The 22,421-nt window shown below is 47.0% G+C and overlaps 1 protein-coding gene across 1 annotated transcript; it reads left to right on the forward strand.

The window, feature by feature from the left end:
- The first annotated feature begins 4,435 nt into the window (after nt 1-4,435).
- LOC131406823 (inactive pancreatic lipase-related protein 1-like) lies at nt 4,436-19,675 on the forward strand. The gene is given in 14 exon segments (XM_058542709.1): nt 4,436-4,484; nt 5,075-5,229; nt 5,733-5,858; nt 7,845-7,979; nt 9,298-9,406; nt 10,877-10,996; nt 11,096-11,194; nt 11,197-11,213; nt 11,971; nt 12,677-12,795; nt 13,679-13,808; nt 15,730-15,835; nt 16,406-16,573; nt 19,594-19,675. Coding segments are annotated over 14 exon segments (1,416 nt in total).
- The last annotated feature ends 2,746 nt before the right edge of the window (nt 19,676-22,421 follow it).

Here is a 22,421-nt window from a genome sequence, read left to right on the forward strand (position 1 = left end):
AAGGAGCTGCAAAATCACGTGACAAAGGGCGGAGATATGGGGGGTGCAGGAGTGGGAAGAACTGTGGCCACTTTGACAATCCATCTATCACTGTCTCTCACCTGTTTCTCTGTCCCCAGGGAGCCTGGAGCTGGGGCAGGAACAAGTCAGCTGTCAGGAGGGTTTTCCCAGTGATGGGTCAGCCCCGGCTCCATTCTCTGGCCTTCTTGTACTGCCTGATCCTCACCGCTCTCATCACAAGTGAGGGCGCCTTTCTGCTTCACGTGCTTTAGACTTTTGTCGAAAACAAAGTGCTCCATGGCAGCTTCTTCTTACATAACAAATGCCTATGAACACAGAGTTGCTTCTCACCATAAACCAACACAACAGTCCTGATCAGATTTTCTGAGCAGGAAATCTCCGCAGTCATCATTCACTCTTGGTAACTCATGAAGATTATCTCTTCATTATTTCAAGGTGTGATAAACACAAACAATACTTTTAAAGAAATCCCCTGTCTACCAGCCACTCACTGGACGTTTGTACAAATTAATTGGAGTCAGCTGATTGAGGACTGTTATTTCATTAGTGCAGAGCCTCATACCTCTTGCAGTGGCTGCCCAGCTCACAACTTCACCTCCATCTTTGGGTGCACAGAGGTGGGTTCCCTCAGCCAGGCATGCCCATTAGGACCCACTCCCCATTGCTAATTAATTCAGGGCCAGTTCCTGACCTAATCAGGCCAATCGTCTGGTAATTAAGAATTCTGAGCTGAGATGCACAAAGCCAGGAAGTGTCTGCAGCAGAATCAGGTCCAAGACAGTGGGGATCTGAGGACAACCAAGGTTTCCAGGGCTGTCCCATTTCTTGGCATTCCTTCCCTGCATCTCACGGTTCAAGAATTTCATGGATTACTTGAAATGCCCCAATAGTCTTTCAGTAAATCTCTCCTTTCTTTTTTTTTTAATTTAGCTATCCAGAATTTTTTTCTGTTGCTTACAACCAAAAGAACCATAGCTAACATGCCTCTAAAAAGTTACCCGTTTAAATAGCTAATGGTCTCTACTTTGTTGTTGTTTTGAGGGGTGAGGGTGGTGAAAATAGCCAACATACACATACATATGTTAAATGCACATATCTTTCATCCCTTAAATTCCACTTGTAGGAATTTTTCCCACAGGCACACCATCTAAGTGGAAAGCAACAAATGTATAAGAATATTCATTAAGGCATTATTTTTTTATTATTTTTTTTTGTGAGGAAGATCAGCTCTGAGCTAACATCCATGCCAATCCTCCTCTTTTTGCTGAGGAAGATTGGCCCTGGGCTAACATCCATGCCCATCTTCCTCCACTTTATACGGGACGCCGCCACAGCGTGGCCTGACAAGCGGTGCATTGGTGTGCACCCGGGATGCGAACCCTGGCCGCCAGCAGCAGAGCATGCGCACTTGACTGCTACGCCACGGGGCCAGCCCCCTAAGGCATTGTTTTTAACAATAAAATATTGGAAACAACCAAATTTTCATCAATAGAGGACTGATTAAATAAACATCCAAATACCAGAATACTGTGAAGCTGATAAAAGATTAGAGCAGATCTATATGCACTGACAAGGAATGATTTTCAAGACACATAGTTAATTTTTAAAAATCAGGTTGCAAAATAGTGTGTAGAATGTGTTAGTTGTCTTTGTTTCTAAATAAGTATAATATATGTGTACATAATGCATACAACATCTCTGGAAGGACATGCAAATAGCTGGTAAAGGAACATTTTTAACTTTGGGTTGTATCGGGTGCATAGGGACATGTATTATCTATTTACAAACAGGAGTGAGATAAAATTATTTTAAGGAAAATACTACTGCTGAATGCCCAGGCCCATCCCCTCGAGTCTCTGGAGCCCACACGCTCGCCCCACCAGACCCAAGTGGCTGCTGGAGATTATACCCTCCCTTCCTGCTTGGAGTACGTCCATGTCAGCTCTGACCACCTTAGGTGGTCTCGACGACTGAACCCCCAAGGCGGGGAGCTTTCCCTTGGGGTGAGTCCACAGGGGACCTTGGCAGTGAGGTGAGCTGATGGGGAAATAGGCATGGGGGCCTGACCCCTGGGCACGCTGTGACAGGTCATGTGATGATTGTGTCTCCTAAATCTAATCAGATGTTCACATTCTCCCTGCTTCTCTGAAGAAGGACAACTCTCTTTTCCCTCCCAAAACTGTGCCCTCTCACCTTTCCCAGCCCTGAAATTCGCTGAGAATAAGGATAAAATGCCTAAGAACTCCATTCATGTGTACATTCATCCTCTCATTAATTCATAACCACTTCAGTGCCAGTCACCGTTCTAGAAGCTGGGGGTAGAACAGTGACCAATACAGATGAGGTCTCTGTCCTCATGAAATGCATTCCAGGTGGGAAGCGTGACTGCAAATAAATAAACAGATACAAAAGAGAGAGAATTATAACTTGTGACAAGTGATCGGAAGGAAACAAACAAGGTGCTAAGGAGCAGGATTCTGGGGTCGGGTGGGAGGCTGGTGGTGGGAGGGCTTCAGGGCTGGGCAGGGGTGGCCTCACTGAAGAGGTGACATTTAAACAAATTGTTGAATGACAATAAGGAGCCAGCCCAGTAGAGGTCTAGGAAGAGAGTTTCAGGCCTTGGGAACAGTAAGTGCAAAGGCCCCGAGGTGGGAAAGGACTTGGCATGTTTGATGGAGGCCAGTGTGTCATGTGAGGAGGGCCAAGTGGACAGCAGGAGGAGAAGAGGTCTGAGAGGCAGACAGGTCATCTGACAACACTACCAGCCATTTACCTACTTGTCCACCATAGACTGTCAGAAATCTCTTCCTGTGTCAGCACTGTGATGTCAAAGAAGAGCATGAACGCCTTTGACTTCACCGCAGTCCTTCTAAAGTGCTGCAGCACCTTCCTAGACCACAGGAGCAGGCTTCCGAAGCGTAAATACCTCATCACTTAGGTCAGCCAGATGGCTCAGGCTTGGCAGTCTAGGAGGAAATTTATTTTCTATTTCAGTAAGTATCTCCCTTCTTCTATGTGGTTGACACTCAACAAATCTTGTTGATAACTTGCTCAGAATAACTGAATGTTCAACAACTCATTTCACTCTGTATAGTCTGGATTCAGATCCCATCTTATCACTCATTAGCTGTGTGATTTTGTAGGCAATTTATTTATCTCTCTCTGCCTCTGTTTCCACACCTGTAAGGGGAGGCAAATGATGGTATCTACCTCAGGGGGTTGTTGTAAGACTTAAGTTAGGTAATACATGTAAAGTGTGGAAACTCTGCACGTGGGAGAGCCTCAGTAACTGTTGGCAGCTGTTCTTTATTACTCTGGGGGACGTCTTTCCATCTTCTTAATAGGAGAGCCCCTAGGCTTGTACCCCACTGTTTTGGTTATTCAGGAGGAGTGTGGACTTTGACACTGAGGCATATTTAACTTGGGAGTGGGGTACATGAAGGCTTATGTGCCTGTTGTGTGAACTGGCCGAGCTGCTCACAGATGTGTGGGTCTGTGGGTAATTCACGACAGCCTCATGAATTGTAGGACAGGTGTGCAAGCTTCAGAGGGTCTGGGGAAATTCAACAGATGTGACGTGGTCTGGTGACATGGGCTTTTAGGGGCTCTAGAACCCAGCTATTCAAAATTATAATGAGATGCTATAATAATTCCTGTTTTTTTAAACCATTATGTTTCGGGTTGGTTCATTACATGGCACAGATAACTGGAACAGGTCGTTAATGGGGGATTGTGGTCAGAGGCTGTTGTGAGGGCTGTTGACTCCATCTCCAAAGCTCATGTACTTGGGTATTACCAGACTGCCAGAGAGAGATGCAGAGATAGAGACAGAGAGGAGATTTTCTTAATCAGACACTTCCCATTACTTTCAGCTATTTGCAGGGCATTTCCATCTATTATAAGTGAAAAATCCTATCCTCCATTATTAGAGTTTGCTGCTGTCTCCTTATTGGGACTTGTAAACTGCTTGGTGATGAAATAGAAAATTGGAAAGTGGGGCCCACCCTGCTCACAATTACCTGCACAGGAACATAGGTACAAAGTTAGAGACTTCTCATCCTCTTTTAATCAAGCATTCTTTCATCTTCCCAGACTTGGGGGAAGATTAGACCACCATTGTTAATCTTGTTTTGTGTATCTGTGTAGATTAAAATACTAAGTGCACACAGCATGTTCTATTATGCTGTTTCTTTGAAGCAGTGTCCAAATGACAACGCTCGAGTATATGAAAATGACCCAGACACTCGATCCAGAAGGAGGGGATGCCTGAGACATGCGACAGGGTAAGTCACCTTTGCCATCCTCCCACCAGCTGTGAAGGAGAGGCGAGGCAAATAGCCTTGGATTCCTGCGAGTCTTCACTCACTGTTCTGGTAATGCATGGTGAGGCTGAGAATGTCTGGATTTATTGTAGATGGTGAACACCTGGACAATCGCACTTTTCCTGCTGGGAGCAGCCAAACGTAAAAACATCACGCCTGCCCCTTGGGAAGGGCTTAAACGCAGCATCTCAGCACTGGCCAGAGAAAGCCTTAGCCGTGGCAGGGCTTCCAGTGGCTCCAGACCACACCGAGGTTCCAGAGAGAGGCGGGTGGGGCTGGCACTCTGCCTGGGAGAGGAGGTAGTTTGAGGGGGACCCACTTCAGAGCATCTTCCCACCAGCCTGCCTTCTTGCCCAGGGTGCCCTCGGCCAGACTCTTCCAGGTAAAGCATTAATCACCTGCCTGGGTTAACACACAGACTTATCAGCGCCCGTTATCACATTAGTCCAATAAATATATCTAAAGAGCTGGGGATGCGACACAGAACTTTTAAGTTTTGATGGTGGTTCTAAGCAGAGGCACCATTGGCGTCTCCATGGGATTCAATGGGACTGGTCCCAGATCAGAAGGTGGGCACTGGGGACCAGAAGAGAGTGGGTGGGGCAGAGGCGGGTGTCTGCATGGTCATCAGAGTGTCCGAGGCAGGGAAGTGACCAGGCCTGAGCAGCGGAGATGTCCCAGATCCCAGCCTCGGGAGCCGACAGTTGAGCAGAGTCATCCTTTCTCTCTAGGAAAAGAAATTTGCTATGATCGTGTAGGGTGCTTTTCTGCCCCCGAGCCCTGGGCTGGGACTGCAATCAGGCCCCTGAAAGTTCTCCCCTGGAGCTCCGAGAACATCGTCACCCGCTTCCTGCTCTACACCAACAAGAACACAAACACCTTTCAAGTGAGACCTCCGTCATTTTAACATCATTATAATTGGGTGAGGGGCTGTGCCCACCTCCCAGACCAGGAGTTCCTTATCTCTGTACCCTCCTCCTTCACCCTACTCTGCCCCACCCCATCCCTTCAGCTGCCCCCCAGGCCTCTCCAGACCTGGACAGAGTAGGTCTTCCGTAAAATGTTGGCTCAAATGAATGAATGGTCGACATCTGCCAGAACCTCTAGCTGGCTATGTAATTCTGGTCTGCCGCAGAGAGCTTACCACCCAACAAGAACCCTATGGAAGGTAGGACTGTGAGCCACAATCCAGCCCCAGTGGAGGTAGTGATTCCTGACCTGGGGAGATGTGGCAGGGAAAGGGAGGTCAGGGTGGGCTTCCTGGAAGAGATGGCTTTTATGTTAAGCTTTGAGAGGTCATGGCATTGAGACAGGCCGAGGTGGGGAAGGGAGAGACAGGCCTGAGTGGCTGGGCTGCAAAAACATGCAACCCCTCTGCATTTGTCACAGAGTCTCCTTCCCTCTGATCCATCAACGGTTGAGGCATCAAATTTTCAAACAGACAAGAAGACTCGATTCATCATCCAGGGCTTCATAGACAAGGGAGATGAGAGCTGGCTGCTGGATATGTGCAAGGTAGGGGCTGGCTCTAATCCCTGTGGCTGGCTCTGGGGGCTGCTGCCACTGCTTCCTGTTAATGTTACCGCCTCCCTTTTAGCAATCACGATAAATGAGTGTGGAAACAAAGTATTAGGGACTTTTATGCAATTAAAATGCCTGTCTTCACAAAAATCAGAATTCCCTTCCACATTTCTGGACTACCTCTGTAGCCTGAAGCAATGACATTTGCTATGTGAACAAATACTTGCACTATCTCGTTTCTGCTTAAATCAAGGCTAAATGTTGTCTGCTTCCATTTTCAGTGAGGGTACCTTATATTTCTGTAAATGAGGGATTATGTTCTTTTTGTTCAAGTCTTTCCCACATCCTCAGAGTCAGAGATGTGCTGCTATGACCACTTATTTGAGATATGGAGACCCAAGGCTGACTGGATGACTAAAATGGCGGAATAGAGATTGCCAAAACTATATGTCAAATGGCATCTGTTGTCTGTCCTTCTGACCTAGATGTCAAATCCACAAGGTCATTTAGACCCTTGCCCCAGACCCTGTCCCCAGTCTGTCAACGACAGACAACAGAAGAACACACACACATGCACACACACAGACACACATGTGCACAGGCACACACACAAATACACAGACAAAATATCATCATCCTTTCTTTCTGTGTGTACACTGCTTCAATCTGTTTTTCTGACACCTAAGAATTTACCATAGCAGCCTGTCTTTTCCACACACACGTTAATAACTCTGACCTATAACGTCAACAGGAAAAGTTACAAACCCAGAATATTAAAGTCATTCTGCATTTGGCCGTGGTTTACCAGGCTTTTAAGTCTTGGTACCTCTCCTGTCCCATCGTTAATAAATATCTTAATGGATAAACTGTAAGACATAGTTTATACCCCATATTCTCCAGGTTTGTAAGAGATTCCTCAGGATTGCTTTAAAAATAAAAGTCCTGAGAAAACAACTCTCAGCATCTCTGTGTGTGATCTCACACATTAATATCATATATGTGAAAAGTTTCTATGTGGATTTTAAATTTATATCACCATTTTAAACTCAAGCTGGTCGTATCTACTGCCTAGTAGAACTTCTGAGGATATGTCAGTTCCTTTGATATCCAGGAAAAAGTTTTCCTTTCAGAATTCTTCAATCTCTTTCAAATCAGGCCAGTTTTATTTTTCAAATATCTGAAGTACGTATTTCCCCCACGAAATATTATGCTATCCTGATTGTAAAAATAGTGACACTTCCCTCCCACCTTAAAACTTAGTAAATGCCCAGAGGCTGGGGTGAAGGCAAGCCCTTCAGTAATAATCTGCGGCATTGCGGAGAGGATGAAGGGCCCCCTAGCGGTCAAATCCACAAGGTCGTTTAGACCCTGGACCCAGAGATTGCGCATGAGATCTTTCCTTTTCAAGATAGAGCTTTTTTGGGGGCCAGCCCGGTAGCGTAGTGGTTAAGTTCGCATGCTCCGCTTTAGCACCCGGGGTTTCACAGGCCTGGATCCCAGGTGTGGACCTACATACCGCTTATCAAGCCATGCAGTGGCAGGAGTCCCACATATAAAGTAGAGGAAGATGGGCATGGATGTTAGCTCAGGGCCAATCTTCCTCAGCAAAAAGAGGAGGATTGGCAACAGGTATTAGCTCAGGGCTAATCTAAAAAAAGATATCATTCTTTAATGATGCAATTGTTTCCCCCAACCAAATCAACCTTATTGAATTAGGTTGAAGAAAACCAAAGAGTGGCCAGCTTTTAATTAATCTGTAAGCTAGAGAGGGAATGGATTTGCCTTTCTCATAGCATTCACCCTGAGGGATAACTCCCAGTGGACAACAGGATGCCTAATAAAGTCTAGTTTATCTTGGCAGCCCAGCTAGAGAAAGACAGAAGAACGGCCAGTAGTAACTGTTGGCGACCATTTCTGAGCTCTGATTGGATGTGGTTTCATGTGCCCCATGATAACACCCTGGTGTCTCTCCAACACCAGAACATGTTCAAGGTGGAGGAGGTGAACTGCATCTGCGTGGACTGGAGGAAAGGTTCCCAAACCAGCTACATGCAGGCCACCAACAACGTGCGGGTGGTGGGCGCCCAGGTGGCCCAGATGCTCAGCATGCTCTCAGTGAGTCGGCTGGCTGGGCTGCCGAGGAGGCAAGCAGCACCCCCAGGTCTCTGTTGGGTAAAGATGCAGCTGGGAGTTATCTATTTAAAGAAGAAATAGAAAGAATTGATATTTCTCTCAGAGTCCTACTGCTAAAACTCTGAAATTCACCTTAATAGTGACACACCAGTGAAAGGAAAAACAATAGCTAACACTTAGGTGAGGGCGCTTTTATTATCATCTTCAGTTGATGGATGAGATAACTGAGGCCCAGAGAGGTTAACCAGTTTGCTAAAAAAATCATATAGCAGGTGAATACAAGAGTTGTCCTTTGTGCCCAAGACCATGTGGCTCCAGGGGAGCCCCCACTACACTGAGTGGTCTCTGTCCAGGGAGAGCCAGATAGAGCCACATAGCAGCATGTGCAATGGGCACATACCAGCTCCGTTGGCCTGGTGCTCCTGTTGATGTTGGGGAATTTCTTTTGCCACAATCAATTCAGCTGTTTCTTCCTGCCCTGGTCTCTCATTATAGCTAATCTTTTAAGGCTTTAATTCTTTCAGTTAAGTCACTAATTCTTCAGGACTATTTTCTATACCAGATAAAGGTGCTGGTCATTTCTGACTTATGGTTAAACGGTCTACAAAAGAACCAATTGGTCTAACTACTTCTGCATCCCTGCAGAAATCAAAACCCGTGGCATTTGTACTGTGACACTAGAGACCAACAAATGAATACATGTGGGTGAACATCTTTGAGACCAACATGTGTGAACCCCTCATAGCTCTATGTCATTTACTTATTCACCCAATATTTTGGATGAACACAGTGGCACAGTGGCAGGAGCTGTGGTAGGAGGTAAAGAGGAGGGAGGAGGTCCAGCCTTGGAGGAGCTTCCAGTGAAGACTTGCGATGACAGCAGAGTGTGATCGGGGTTCTGATGGGGGTGGGAGTGCAGGGATCTATGGGAGCACACGGGGGGCAGCTGATCCTCATGGGGTGGGGGTGGGGCAGGATGGCTAGGCTGTGTCAACGCGAGCTGGGCAAGTGGTTGGGATATGGATAACAACAGGAAGCGAAGTCCAAACCAGGCCCGGAAGTGAGAGAATAGGACGTATGTGAGGGGCTGACAGTTCCACAAAGGGTTTGGCGAGAGAAGAGTCTAGAAAAACAGATGTTATGTCAGGAAAGCTCTGAGGCTCTCTTAATGAGTTTGGGCTTGATCCTAAGGGCAGTGGGAGCCACAGAAGATTTTCAGCAGAGGAGTAACAACATTAGGTTTGCACGGTACAAAAACCACAGTACAAAATGTCCTGAAAACACAATCTTCCTTCTCCAGGCAAACTACAGCTACTCACCTTCCCAACTCCACCTCATTGGCCACAGCCTGGGAGCCCACGCGGCTGGAGAGACAGGGAGCAGGACTCCAGGCCTGGGCAGGATTACGGGTAAGGTACAAGGGGCAGGGCCCCAGGTTTGGTCCCCAGTAACCCCACAACGTGGTACAAGACTGCAGCCCATCTCAGAGCTGGCCCTAAGGAGACTGTCCCCTTGGCTGTGGCAGTGCTGGCTGGAGCCTGCACAGAACATTTTAGGAAGCCCCCAAGAAGCCCGTCTGTGTGGCTGAGGAGGTGGCGGCTTCATTCTCCTTTGCTTCCGTTTGCTTCTTCTGCCTCCATCCCATCCCTCCTCTCTAGAACCTAATTTTCTGCTGGCATGGGTTGCTCAGCAGGACTGGGCACCCAGGAAAATGCAGAGTAAGGCTGGTGGGAACATAAACAAACATAATTAAGAAGGATCCGTATTGTCATTTAGTTTCCCATTCTCTTTGAAATCAAGGGCAGAGTAGAACATGAGAATTATCCTTCCATTGCCTCTGCTGGTGGAAGAGACCCAGCCACCGTCACACCAAAAGCATCCTTTAGCCCAAGCAAAGCCTTTCAACTATAACAGCAACAACAAAATTTATCTATATGATATAATCATAATAATGCTAACGTAATTATTATAGTAGCGTAGATTAAGTGCCTACTTATCCCAAATATTGTGCAAAGTGCTTTACATTTTCTCACTGAATCCTCAGAACTGAAGAAACAGGCTCAGCGAAGCAAATACCTGCCCCAGGCCACACAGCTAATCAGTGAGGGAACTGAGGTTGAAACCCAGTTCTGCTGTCGTTTGACTCTTCCTTTAAGAACTCTCCCTTTTCTTTTCAACAGACAATCATGTTCATGCCTTTTCAGTGCTCTCATCAAACCTCCAAAAACCTGTCGACAAATCCAGGAGCCCTCCAAGAAGGAAGGAAATATAGTCAGGAGGAAACAATAATAATTAATATTTTACTTATACGTCCATGAGGATGTGCCAGGCACAGTGATTAATGCTTCATATATTATCTCATTTAATCTTATTACAACCATATTATTACTCCCATTTTATAAATAGGGAAACAGAGGCACAAAAAATGTCAAGTGATTCATCCAAGGTCATGCAACTTGTCCAAGAAATAGCTAAGTAGGGATTTGGAGCTAGGCAGTCTGGCCCCAGCGTCTGTGTTCTTAATTATGACATCATAGTACTTTGCCCCTTTTTTCTTCAAACTTGGGAAGAGAAAGAGAATATTGAAGAAGAAAGATATACAAGTAAATGGGAGAATCTTATATGAAAAAAAAAAATCCTTGCTCAAACAAAAACTAAGTTTCTTTGCTCTTCTGCCCTTCTCTATCCATGCCACTGGAACATTCGTGTAATGAGCATCCATGTCCCCATATTCAATACCCAGGGCCATGGAACTGCACAAATGCAGGGTATGGCTTCTCTTCAGTTGGTGCAAGACACAGCCTGGGCAACTGTACACCACAATCCTGCCAGCATCTACAGCCAGGTCTATTTTCTGCAGCACTGGCCATCTCTTTTAGGGTTGGATCCCGTAGAAGCAAGTTTCCAGAGTACTCCTGAAGAGGTTCAACTCCACCCCTCCGACGCTGACTTTGTTGATGTGATTCACACGGATGCAGCTCCTCTGACCCCATTCATGGGTGAGCCCCATGATGCTCCAGCTGTGAGCATGTGCGCTTGTGTTTTAACCAGGGGAGCCCTGCCTTATGAAAACCTCATTGCTCTTTCAAACGTTTTAGGTTTTCGAATAAACCAACGGGTGGGTCACTTTGACTTTTTCCCAAACGGAGGAGAGGAGATGCGGGGATCCAAGAAGAACGTGCTCCTGCAGACTGTGGGCCAGACGGCATCTGGCAGGTAAAGCCAGAGAGAGCCGGGGCGTCACGTCCTGGGCTGAGCAGCGCCCTGCCCATAGCACATCTTAAAAATGAAAACACACGGCTCTTTATAAATATACATCCCCCTTGTATATATATCATTTGTTATACCCCAGCTCTACGGATTGTGTGCTGTCTTCAAACATTGTTGTGAGTGTCCTGAAGTACACAGGCAACAAAGAATTACAAAACCGTTACTTAAAGCTATAACTCCAACAATCAATTGGTAGCTACCTAACAAAGAAAGGAAATACCCCAAAAGTAAATATCCTGACTCTAACTGAAAATCTTTCTGCCAATTCTCCCTTGGCAGTCAGCGATATGGTTCAAGCTTATGTAACTGGCTTCAATTCCATAGAGAAAATGAGAATTTCCCAATCATTTCATAGCAAAGCCATTGGCACAGTGAGAGTCATCGTCCCTCTGTGCTGGGTCAGGAATGAGGAGCAATCACAGGCAAGGAAGGTTAGAATGGAGGCCGTGCTGTTCGAGGTGGTTATTCTTGATCATTGGTGGAGCACACTGAGATAAAGGGCGTCCATCAGAGACAGCTCTGACTCTGTATCTAATAAGATCAAGAGGACAATGGACAGGTGAAATTTTCAGCCAAACTCATCATTTGGCATCACACAGGTTAAAACCCTTAGTGGTCTGACCAAATCTAATGAGTAAAGATTTTTACTGAATTTGATCAAAATGCCTTGGCAGGTATGGACACCATCAAAGCAAATATTAAGGGTGAGGACTTATGTGTCTGTCTTACAGCCTTATGGGAGTTTGCATGGATGGGGTAGCCTAAACTCTCCATCAGTAAAGGCCAAGCAAGTCCAGGCCAGGTCTGGAAGGTGTGCTGTGACACCTGTCCCTTGGCAGGAGTTGTAGGGGCCAGGGAAGGTTGTGAGAAGGAGTGAGACACTATGAGAGTGAAAGGGATGCCCTTACAAAGCCGACTAAAGCTACTCAACCTCCTTTTTATTTGCCTAAACACAGCATGAAAATGTCCTTGCCCTGGTTTTGTCATGTCTGGGAGGTCATGTCACATCTGGTTATGTCTTCAAGCCTGGTGCCTGGGACACGGGATGGCACAGAGCTTAGAGGCATGGGCTTGGGTTTAATTCCCAGCTCTGCCGCTTACTAGCTGTAATCCGAAATCTGAGGCTGTAATCTGCACCTCTTTCTGTAATTAGGGATGGTGTGACACCCACCTCCTAGGAAAGGTGAGGATTACAGGGACAATACATGTAAAGCGCTCAGAACATTGTCCTGCACACAGAAAGCACTCTCTATATGTTAAGTGTCATTATTGTGTCTGGATTTTGGACTCATCTTAAATTTCTGAAAATATGGTCCCACTTTGGAGCCATCCCACTTGGAAAGAGAGAGGAAGAGAAGTTGTCATGGCCCCTCGACCACCAGTGCAGATGTTCTCATTTGTTTCCCCAGGAACCCAGGACTTTGTGGCTTGCAACCATCTGAGAAGCTACAAGTATTACTCGGAGAGCATCCTTAATTCTGATGGGTTCACTGCATACCCCTGCGATTCCTATAGGACCTTTGATTCTGTAAGCTATTTTTCTACCTTGAGTCCCTCTGTGGAACTATTGTCCTTCTGTGTTTGGGATTTGCAGCACCCTCTCACCCGTTTCTGACCATCCCCCACTTGTTTTGCATTGCCTCTCAGAGTTCATCGTCCTGTGGAGTGAAAGAAAAAAAAAATTTAAGCAGGAGGTAGCTAAAATTCTAGATGAGTCATGTGGGCAAGGAAGACTGGGAAATCAGAGAAGAGCAGTCAATTCAACGATCTAGAAAGTCTTCCTGCAGGAGGCAACATTTGCATCTGGCTTGTAAAATCATAGAATTTAGAAGGAAGAGAAGGGCAGAGCATGAATAGAAGAATGTGTGAGAAGAATTCACATGCCAGAAAGAATGAAAGGTGAAGGCTGGGGTTCTATATACCAGGCTGGGAGCTGGTGCCTTATGCAGCTGGCAACAGAGGGAGAGATGGAGGAAATGATATGCTGCAGCCTGCCTATTCTGGCTCGTGAGAGACACTGTGAGCATCTCTTCCCAACTCCACATTCAGTGATATCATGTTTGCAGTGACAGGGTATTTACACCACAGAAATTGGTAAATGCTACAATCAGGGCTTTCTGTCCCAGAGTTAGCTGTTAATCATTGACCAGCACATCACTCCATAGAAGGTATCATTGATCAATCCTGGAGCCCAGGTGCTAGTATTTTCTAAAGTTCCCCAAGTGATTCTGATGTGATGTGCATCAGGCTTGGAACCCTGTCCTGGTTGAAGGTAATTTACACATTATCTGTTCCAAGCCCCTTCCTGTTACAAATGGGGAAGCGGACTGTAGGAAAATTGCTCCCCCAGGTGGATGGATCATAAAACGACGAATTCACACCCTATAGCCCGATCTCTCTCTTCTCATTAGAACAAGTGCTTCCCACGTCCAGATGCAGGGTGCCCGCAGATGGGCCACTATGCTGATCAATTTGCCAGCAAGACAAGTGAGGAGCAGCAGAAATTCTTCCTGAACACAGGAGATTCCAGCAGTCTTGCCCGTAAGTTGCACTTTGACTTTCCCACCCAAGGAAACAAAGTTTAGTTTCTGTCATAAATGAAGGGCTTTTCTCTAACCTGAAATATTTATGGGCACATTCTGATTATCTTAGAAAAAGGACACATCCACCCAAACTATCCCATTTAAGACTCAATTGAGGATTTAGAAAGAGTCTGCATTTCTTCCATTTTATTTCTATGGCGTGAAATGAGTGAAAGCAAACAGTAGAACTAATGGAATAATAGCAATTTACACATTTCTACGGCCATCTTCCCTGAATTTTTACCACTCCGCAGTTCATTGTTCTTTTCATTTTTGAGACTGTGTCATATGCACCTGCTCTTCTATTCATTCAGCAAACATTTATTTAGTACCAGCTCTTTGCTGGGGAAGGCCCCTTAAGAAGTCCAGCTCCAGTCTCTCCATTTCCCCCACATTGTTCATGTGAACCTCATGCCCGGGGGCTGCCTCTCAGGTGGGTGGGTCTCAGGAAGGGGTGATTTCTCTCAAAAATCTGCTGAAAGGCTAGGACATTGGGTAAAGACAGGGCATGTTTGGGCCACTTTGTGCCAACGTGCCCTATGATAGTTCCCTAAGATGTTACAATGTAAAAAAAAGAGACTATGTTTATATAAACACATAAATATAATACATGTCTTACACAGTTTTTTAAGTTTAGTTTATTGAGGTATAATTTATATAGAGCAAAATTCACTCTTTTAGTGCCTAGTTCTATGAGTTTTGATAAATGAACAGTCATGGAACCATCTCCACACTCAAGATATAGAACATTTCCATCACTATGTACATTTTTTTAAAAAAGACATTGATTAATCAATCCTTCCACTGATGTAGAGACACACGAAATAGTTGCCCATATTTTAACAACAACAAATTAAAATTCAAAAACCATATTTTCATTCCTCAACCAACATTTATTTATGGGCCAGAGACTAGCTAGACACTGGGGATGAAGGGGTGAACAAGACACTCTGCACATGAAATTTATAATCCGGTAGAAAACATGGAAACTGAGCCAGCAGCTCTGAGTGTGCTGGGCTTGGCAGGTTGCTGCTGTGGCATCGTGGGCCAGAGGGCCTGGCCCTGACCAGAAGGAAGGACAAGGGCAACATCTCTGAGGATGTGAAGGATGAGTAGGAGTTAGGCAAAGGATATGTGTGTGTGTTTATGTACGTATTTGTGTACGTGTGTGGGTGTGTGTATGTATGAACGCATGTGCCTGTGCATAGGTGTATGTGTGTGTGTGAGTGTCTATGTGTATGTGAGTGTGTGGTTATATGTGTGTAGGCGTGCACATATGTGTGTGTGCTCATGGGCACTGAGACATCACTCCAGGCATAAATCTGGGTGACAGCTAAGCCCTGCTCTGTGCTAGAGACAGCCCAGGGCCCCAGGGATGCAGAGACAAGACACAGACCCTCCCCTCAAGGTGGTCTCAGTACTGCACTCCTGAGCTACAAATGTGGGGACAAGCCCTTGTTCCTTCTCTTTTTATCTTACCTCATCATACTGTCGTTCTAGAGCAAAGCTGTCCAACAGAACTTTCTGCAATGATGGGAATGTTCTGTGTTGTCCAGTGCAGTAGCCATTAGCCACATGTGGCGATTTAGTGCTTGAAATGTGGTTAGTGAAACTGAGGAATTAATTTTTAACTTTATTTAATTTGGATTTAAATTTAAGCAGCCACGTGCGTCTAGTGGCCCCTTTACTGGGCAGTGCAGGTCTAGAGGGGACTCTGCTGGAAACGTGTTTCTCCTTATGGCCTAGTTTGAGTCGTAGATTAACATGTAGAATTCCTTATACTTTGATGCCCCCATGTAAGCGACAGGGACAGGAATCTGAGATTTGGGTCAACTATTTCGTGCATGAATGTAGAGAACTCTTTTCTATCCCCTGTGCAGGCTGGAGATACGAGATTTCTGTAACACTGTCTGGGAGAACAGCCACCGGTCAGGTCCAAGTTGCTTTGTTCGGAAATAAGGGAAACACTCACCAATATGTCTTCAGGTAAATTTCCTTTTTTTGCACCACATCTCGATGATATACACAGCCTTCAAATCCATGCACTAAAATGCCCTTTATCAATGGATTTTAAATTATTTACTTTATGTACTGAAGTTAATTTCGGACTTCTGCCAACAATTTTTCTTTTCTCTATTATAAATCCAGGCATTTAGTTCTTTCTCTCTCAGTAGATCAGATTTTCAGAAAATAAATCCAATATTACCCCACGTATCATATTTTCTGATTGGCATAGTAACACATGCTTGTTATGTTAAACAAAGGGGATAACTTGATACTGTGCAATAAATCTTCCAGGAAAAAAAATGATAAGGAATTATATAGTTTTCTATAAGAAAGGTTTGAGGAGAAATTAACTTGAGTTTGAAGAAACAATATCTGAATAATAGGTTGAGCTTGCCATATAGCTGCCTTTTCCACTTCTTCATACTTGATTTGAGAATTAATTTGGAAAAATAATCTCGTTAATCTAGAGTAGAAAAGAGGGGCATGGCCTTATATGGTCATTAGAACTTGTTTCTATGAATGGGAATGTTTCTATTTCTGTATGTCAAGGGGAATTATCCAACCAGGCTCCACTCATTCCAATGAGTTCGATGCAGGGTTGGGTGTTGGAACAATTGAGAAAGTCCAGTTTCTTTGGAATAACAACATGGTGAACCCAACCCTCCCCAGAGTGGGTGCAGCCAAGATCACGGTGCAGAAGGGAGAGGAGAGGACAGTGTATGTATCTTTGCTGGCTTGTGCCTAAGGATGTTTGCAGAGATTCGTGATTGTAATGGAGACTCACCCCAGAAAGTCAGTTATGGTTCAGCCAGAAAAGATAAGAAAATCTACCCATCTGGGGCCCTTTATGCTCAGGCAAACAAAACAGAGAGCATAAAAACATTTCTAGAGGGTGTTCTCAGCATCATCTAGGGGGTACAGAAGATACGACCCTGCCTTCAAGGAAAACTAGGGAGGGAAAATAAGAAAGAGAAACAAGAAATAATTTCTGAAGTGTATTAGGTTATAAGTATGTGCTAGAGAGTGGCTACATTTTACAAAGGGGAAGATCAGAGAACTCTCAGGATAATAGAAGAAAAAGTTTTAGCAAAAGATCTAAAATTCAAGATAGGACAGGAGAGAGCTGAGGTAGCAATACTGTGGAATCTTCATCCTGACCCATGATGTCCTTGCTGTGGCAGCTGGAGGGAAGTGGGGGTAGTGACCTGACAGGGGCAGAGCAACCATCCCCCAAAGCTCAGACCCCAATTCTGGCCAACAGGACACTCCTGGTATGGCTTTGTGGAAGGAGATCCTGGGCTCTCAGTCACTGACGGTCTTGAGGTTTGGGAGGTTAGGTGGGGTCGCTAAACTCAGGCCCCAGGAAATGTTACCTCCCCAGGCAGGGAGGGTTGGTTGGTAGACTTTGCAGCCACATCTCATCAGACTGGATGACCCTTGTGAGTCCTCGCTATCCCTGTGAGTCAAGGAGGACAGAGGGGCTGGCCCAGCCAGGTGGCCAGAGGAACAAGAAGATCCTCTCAGCTGGAGCACAGCACCGCGGAGGCTGGTGAGGAGCCCCGTACAGGCTGGAGGTACAGCCAAGGCCTCCCCTGCCCGCCCCTATCAGAGGACACTGGGCCTCTAAAGTCATTTCCCCAGGGCCTCGTGAGGAAGTGGACCCATGGCCAGGATCCTGGGACTGTGTGGTTAAAATCGTGTCAGAAGAAGGTGGTGTCATTGGAATCTTAAAAACACAAGGTGTTCCTGGGAGATGACTTGCTCACAGGTGGATTTGAAGAAGGAAAACAAATACAAGACCTAATCAGCCAAGGCATTGCATCTTCTAGTTTTTCTGAGGAAAGGCCGCGGCTCTATTCTCTTTCTAGAAACGGAACAGAATGTACTTGAGCACCCCCTCCCACCCACACAGGCCCTGAGTCCATCAGCTGCCATCTGAACCGTCCAGTGGCCTGAGTGCAGCTTCCCTTGCCTCTTGACCCAGAGGAAATCTATCTTAAGAAAAGTGAGATGTTAGCCATCAGATTTTTGAAATACAGGAAGAACAAAACCAGCATCAAACCTCACAAACTAGTTTAGGGATTAAAAAAGCTGAATTCCTCAAACTAGTCAAATATTTTGCTGTTGGGAAAAGCCAGTAAGTAACACTTTAACAAATAATAATAATTATTAGGAGGCTAAAGAAAATCAAGATTTTGGTCCAACCTCTTCTCAGATCTCGTTAGATTATTTTAGTCACCTTATTGGGGTTTCAAGTCCTACTAAGGAACCTGCTGACTAGAATTCCCTCCAATGACATGCTATCAAAAGAGAAATGTAGCTCAGCCTTTATTTCTCCTCCCTCCCCAACCTTCTTCCTTCCTTCCTCTCTGACTTCATTAAGTACCTATTGTATGCCTGGAAAAGAGTTGGGGATGCAAGGACACTCGACTCTCAAGGAGTTTACAGTTTAGCTGTGGAAAAAGATTTGACTTATGGTTCACATGAAAGGTCAAATGACAGAAAAAAGAACTCAGCCTGAGGGGCCCAAAGAGAGTGGCCAGGGCAGAGGAGGAAGGCGAGCCAGGAGAGGTGGTGATGGAGGGGAGGGGCCACAAGGCATCTCTCAGGATGAGGGATTTCTACTGGGAAGGGCTGAGCAGGGGCAACGGACGTGGTGTGTGAGGGGCAGGGGGAGGCCAGGCCGCTGACAGCAGGGCTCAAGGTGCAAAGAGCCAGAAATATGACTGGAGATAGGGTTGGGGCTTCAAGGAAAGACACATGAAGTACAAAAGAGAAAGTGGTGAAGATGAGAAAGGAAACAGGGCAAAGCTTCAGGGCTCAAAGGTGGTGAGGCCCCAGAAGCCTGTGGTTCTTGGAAGAACCATAATGATAACCACTTACATCTGCACCGTTTTTTATTAATTATAAAGCTTTTTAACATTTATTATCATGGGATACTGCATTATTCACACGGGCTTCTCAGCAATCATGGGTGGGAGCCGTGCCCTCTCCTACCAACGAAGATACCAATGCTCAGAGACTCAAGTAACCAGCTCATACCACTGCTGGAAGGCCGGGAGGGGGAGCCCAAGGGGAAAGCCAGATCTCCTGACTCCAGGTCTGGAAGGCAAGGTCAAGGAAGGTTTGAAGTGCGACCCCACCAGAGAAAATGTGGACCATGACATCAGATAGACCTGTATTTGCATTTTGGTTCTTCCACTGAGGCTCTCTGGGCCTCAGTTTCCTCTCCTGTACTGTAGGACTCATAATAATGCCTCCTCTCACATGTGTTGTGAGGATGAAGTTCGCACGAGTCAATCAGCATCGTTGCCAGCAGCTAGTAAGACCTCAATATATGGTAGCTACTGGAATGTTCAGTCAGGTCCCCAGAGTGGCTGAGCCAAGTGTGAGTGAGCCCTTCTGTAAACAAATCCACTGTGTTTACGGAGAGCCCGCACGCACTTGTGGGAAAGGAGGGCAGTGAGAGTTCCAGGCACTGCCTCGAGGGGCCCACAGTCCTGTCGGCTGCAGGACCCAGAGGCCAGGGGCCACTTCTGAGCAGTAGCCTACCTGTCCTAGGGCCCGGCCTCTTGTCACACTGGAAGCCTGAGGCGATCAGTTCTCCAGTAACTGAAGCCTCAACCCTAGTGCTTCCCTCTTTCCTTTTGAATTCCTTAGCAATGACCTTTGCTTAACAATTCAAACGGCCATTTAAGGATGCCCAACACTCAAAAAGCCTTCATTTTTATCCACAGGTACAGCTTCTGTAGCGAAGATACAGTGAGAGAAGACGTTCGGCTCACGCTCATGCCCTGCCAAGCTCCAGGCACAATGTAGTCGCTGTGTTAACATCAATAAAATCCACTGCTGCATCTGTCTCCTCACAGCGTCTGTGCTGATGTCAGCTGCCCCCTGTGGGGACCTTTGGGAATTGAACATTTAAAAATCTCCCAAGCATTTCCATATATTTGGGTTTCCTGCCCTTGACTTCCCACCCCACACCCCTTTTTTCCCAACTTCCTTGGCCCTCTTGCCCACTGTCTTCTCCCCAGCTGAGGGAGTGGGGGTTCAGGGGGCCTCAGCAGAGCCTTTAGCCCCACCGCTAATCCTACAGGTGAGGAAACTGAGGCCCAGAGGGGGCAGTTAGCTGTTCAAGCACAGAGTGAGTTAGTGTCTCTTCAGGACTGAGGGTCGGGCCCCTGACTCTGGGTCCAGACTCCTCCCTGACTCTGCCATCACCAGGAGGGATCACGGAAAAGCCATGCTATGATGTGGCCTCTTTGTGGTGGTAGATTTTGTGGTGATGGGACCACCGGGTGGCCCTAGGTCTCAGTGAGGTGTAAGGTGCTCCAGCATCCAGAGACCGTGGTGGGCACATTTGCAGAGCGCAGGCAGGCTTCTAGCCCCCACTGGCTCTGGGCTGGGGCTGCCTCAGAGCCCTTTCTCTGCCTGCTGGCAGGCGCCATCCTAAAGCAAGTGCCAGGCACTGAGGAAGGGTCAAAAGGATGGCTTCTGAGAGGAACATCCAATGCAGGCCCCTGCTGAAGGGGACCTTTCTGTCCTCCCATCCACTGCTGCTGCCGGGAAGACCTCAGCCAATCAGACCTCACCATGGGCCCCACCTACACACATTTTCTTTACCTGGGAGGAGAGAGTGTTCTTCAAGACGGCTGACACTGTCCCATGATCATCCCCGAGGGAACATGTAGGACCAGGAAGATCACCACCTCCCCTGAGTGTCTCCCCTCTTGGTCACCAGGCCTCAAACCCCACCATGGCAGTTTCAGTGCCCTGGCTTCTGTTTCTAACCATCGGTAGCACGTCAAGCTATTATTGAGTTTCAAACTTGAGTGTGAGTGGACTCCAGATTGTCCCTTGAAAGCAGATGTTATGGTGAGGATTAAGGAGTGACTGTAGTAAGGGCCTCACAGTGGAGGGCACAGGATGAGCGCTCAATAAACAGTGGTAATGATGAGGACAGGGAGGCACCGAGCAGGAGAAAACAGGGCCCAGGGCTGAGGCCTCTTTGTCACAGTTTTGCCCAGCATGAACCCACACCCTGGGCAAGACAGCACCATGGCAGAAGAGCTCAATGAATGGAATGTAGATTCTGCAAACACTGCCCAACACCAGCTCCGTGCCAGGCCCTGCAGTGGGAGGAAAGCAGAACACTTCAAGTCAGTCTTCGAGGAGAGGACAGTAGTAGAGAGCCCCACACTTAAATACACTCTGCAATGCTGCCAGATAGGTGCAGAAAGCAAGGTGTATCCCAGGACAGGGCAGCCCAGGAGAGGGAAGAGCAAGATGGGGATGGCTCCACAGAGGCGTTGGTTCTAGGCCCAGGCTTACAGAAAGGCAACCTACTCAGACTGCAGGCTGGGAGGCCAGCTAGGAGGAGGAGGCCCCGCAGCTATCCAGGCAAGAGGTGAGAGGATCATACAAGGGCAGTGAGTGGAACCAAGGTGTAATGGAGGGGGCAGGACTGTGTGGCCATGGGTGAGAGCCCTTCTCCCTGGTCATGGACAGTCTGTCTCACATGCTCCCCAGACGAACGGACACGGCTGATGACTTAGAGAGAATGTTTTTAAAACAGGGAGGAAACTGAGAAGAGCGTGCACCCAGGGAGGGAGGAAGTCACTTGGGGAGGCTTCCCAAGGCTGTTGGTTGCACCATAAGCCCTCAGCTGAGGCACAGCCCTGAGCCTCAGGGTGACCTGGGGTGACCAGGTCTTGACCGCAGGTGCAGTGGTGGCCATATGCTCCAGGGCCAGGGGAGGCAGCCAGTGGAGACCCGAGCTGGAGCAGGGCCAGGCCCCGGTTCTCTCCTCCTGCACTCCTTTCCTCAAATGTATGTCCTTTTATTGGATAATGCAGCTGGAGAACACGCCCGGGAACCCAGAGAACAGCAGGTTCCAAGATCACCGCCATCGGCCTTGGCTGCTAATCAGTGCGGCTGTTGAGCATGCAGTTCCGGACACCAGGGGGAGACGAAGCTCAGCCCCATAGATCCACCACCCAACCACACCATCCTGGGGAGATGGGGAGTGAGGGGCTCTATGAGGTGATGCTGGGGTACACTTGTAGTCTCTATGTGGCCCTGGTCCAATCTGGTCAAATTTCCAGATTTCAGGGGCTGCATGGGGCCAGTTTGATTGGGCTATGTTTTTTGAATAACAAAGGTGGTGTATTGTTCAGAGTGCACATAGCTACAGTCTTTGGAGCAATGAAAATACGCCATATTCCACATTCAGTTTATTGACATAAAGCTCAGAGGGACATTCCATCTGATTGGAAGCAATAGAAAAAGGCACTGAGTTAGCACTCAGAATTCTAGTCAAGCCAGGCGACCTTGGGCAAGGGGTTTCCACCTCTCTGGGCCTCAGCTTTCTCATCTGTAAAATGGAGGCAACAGCCCAGCCCTGCCTTCCTGGTGTTGTTGTCTTAAGGCTCTAACAAGAGAATCATCAGCACGATGGGAATGGAAGATTCTATCCTTAAGTCAGTGTGCCATAAGGTGCCTTAGGGTGGAAGGCACCCTAAGGAGTGTGGCCACAGTATGGCCCCAGACCCAAAGCTATCAGAAG

The sequence above is a fragment of the Diceros bicornis genome, chromosome 6 (assembly GCF_020826845.1).
Source record: "Diceros bicornis minor isolate mBicDic1 chromosome 6, mDicBic1.mat.cur, whole genome shotgun sequence".
Lineage (NCBI taxonomy): Eukaryota > Metazoa > Chordata > Mammalia > Perissodactyla > Rhinocerotidae > Diceros > Diceros bicornis.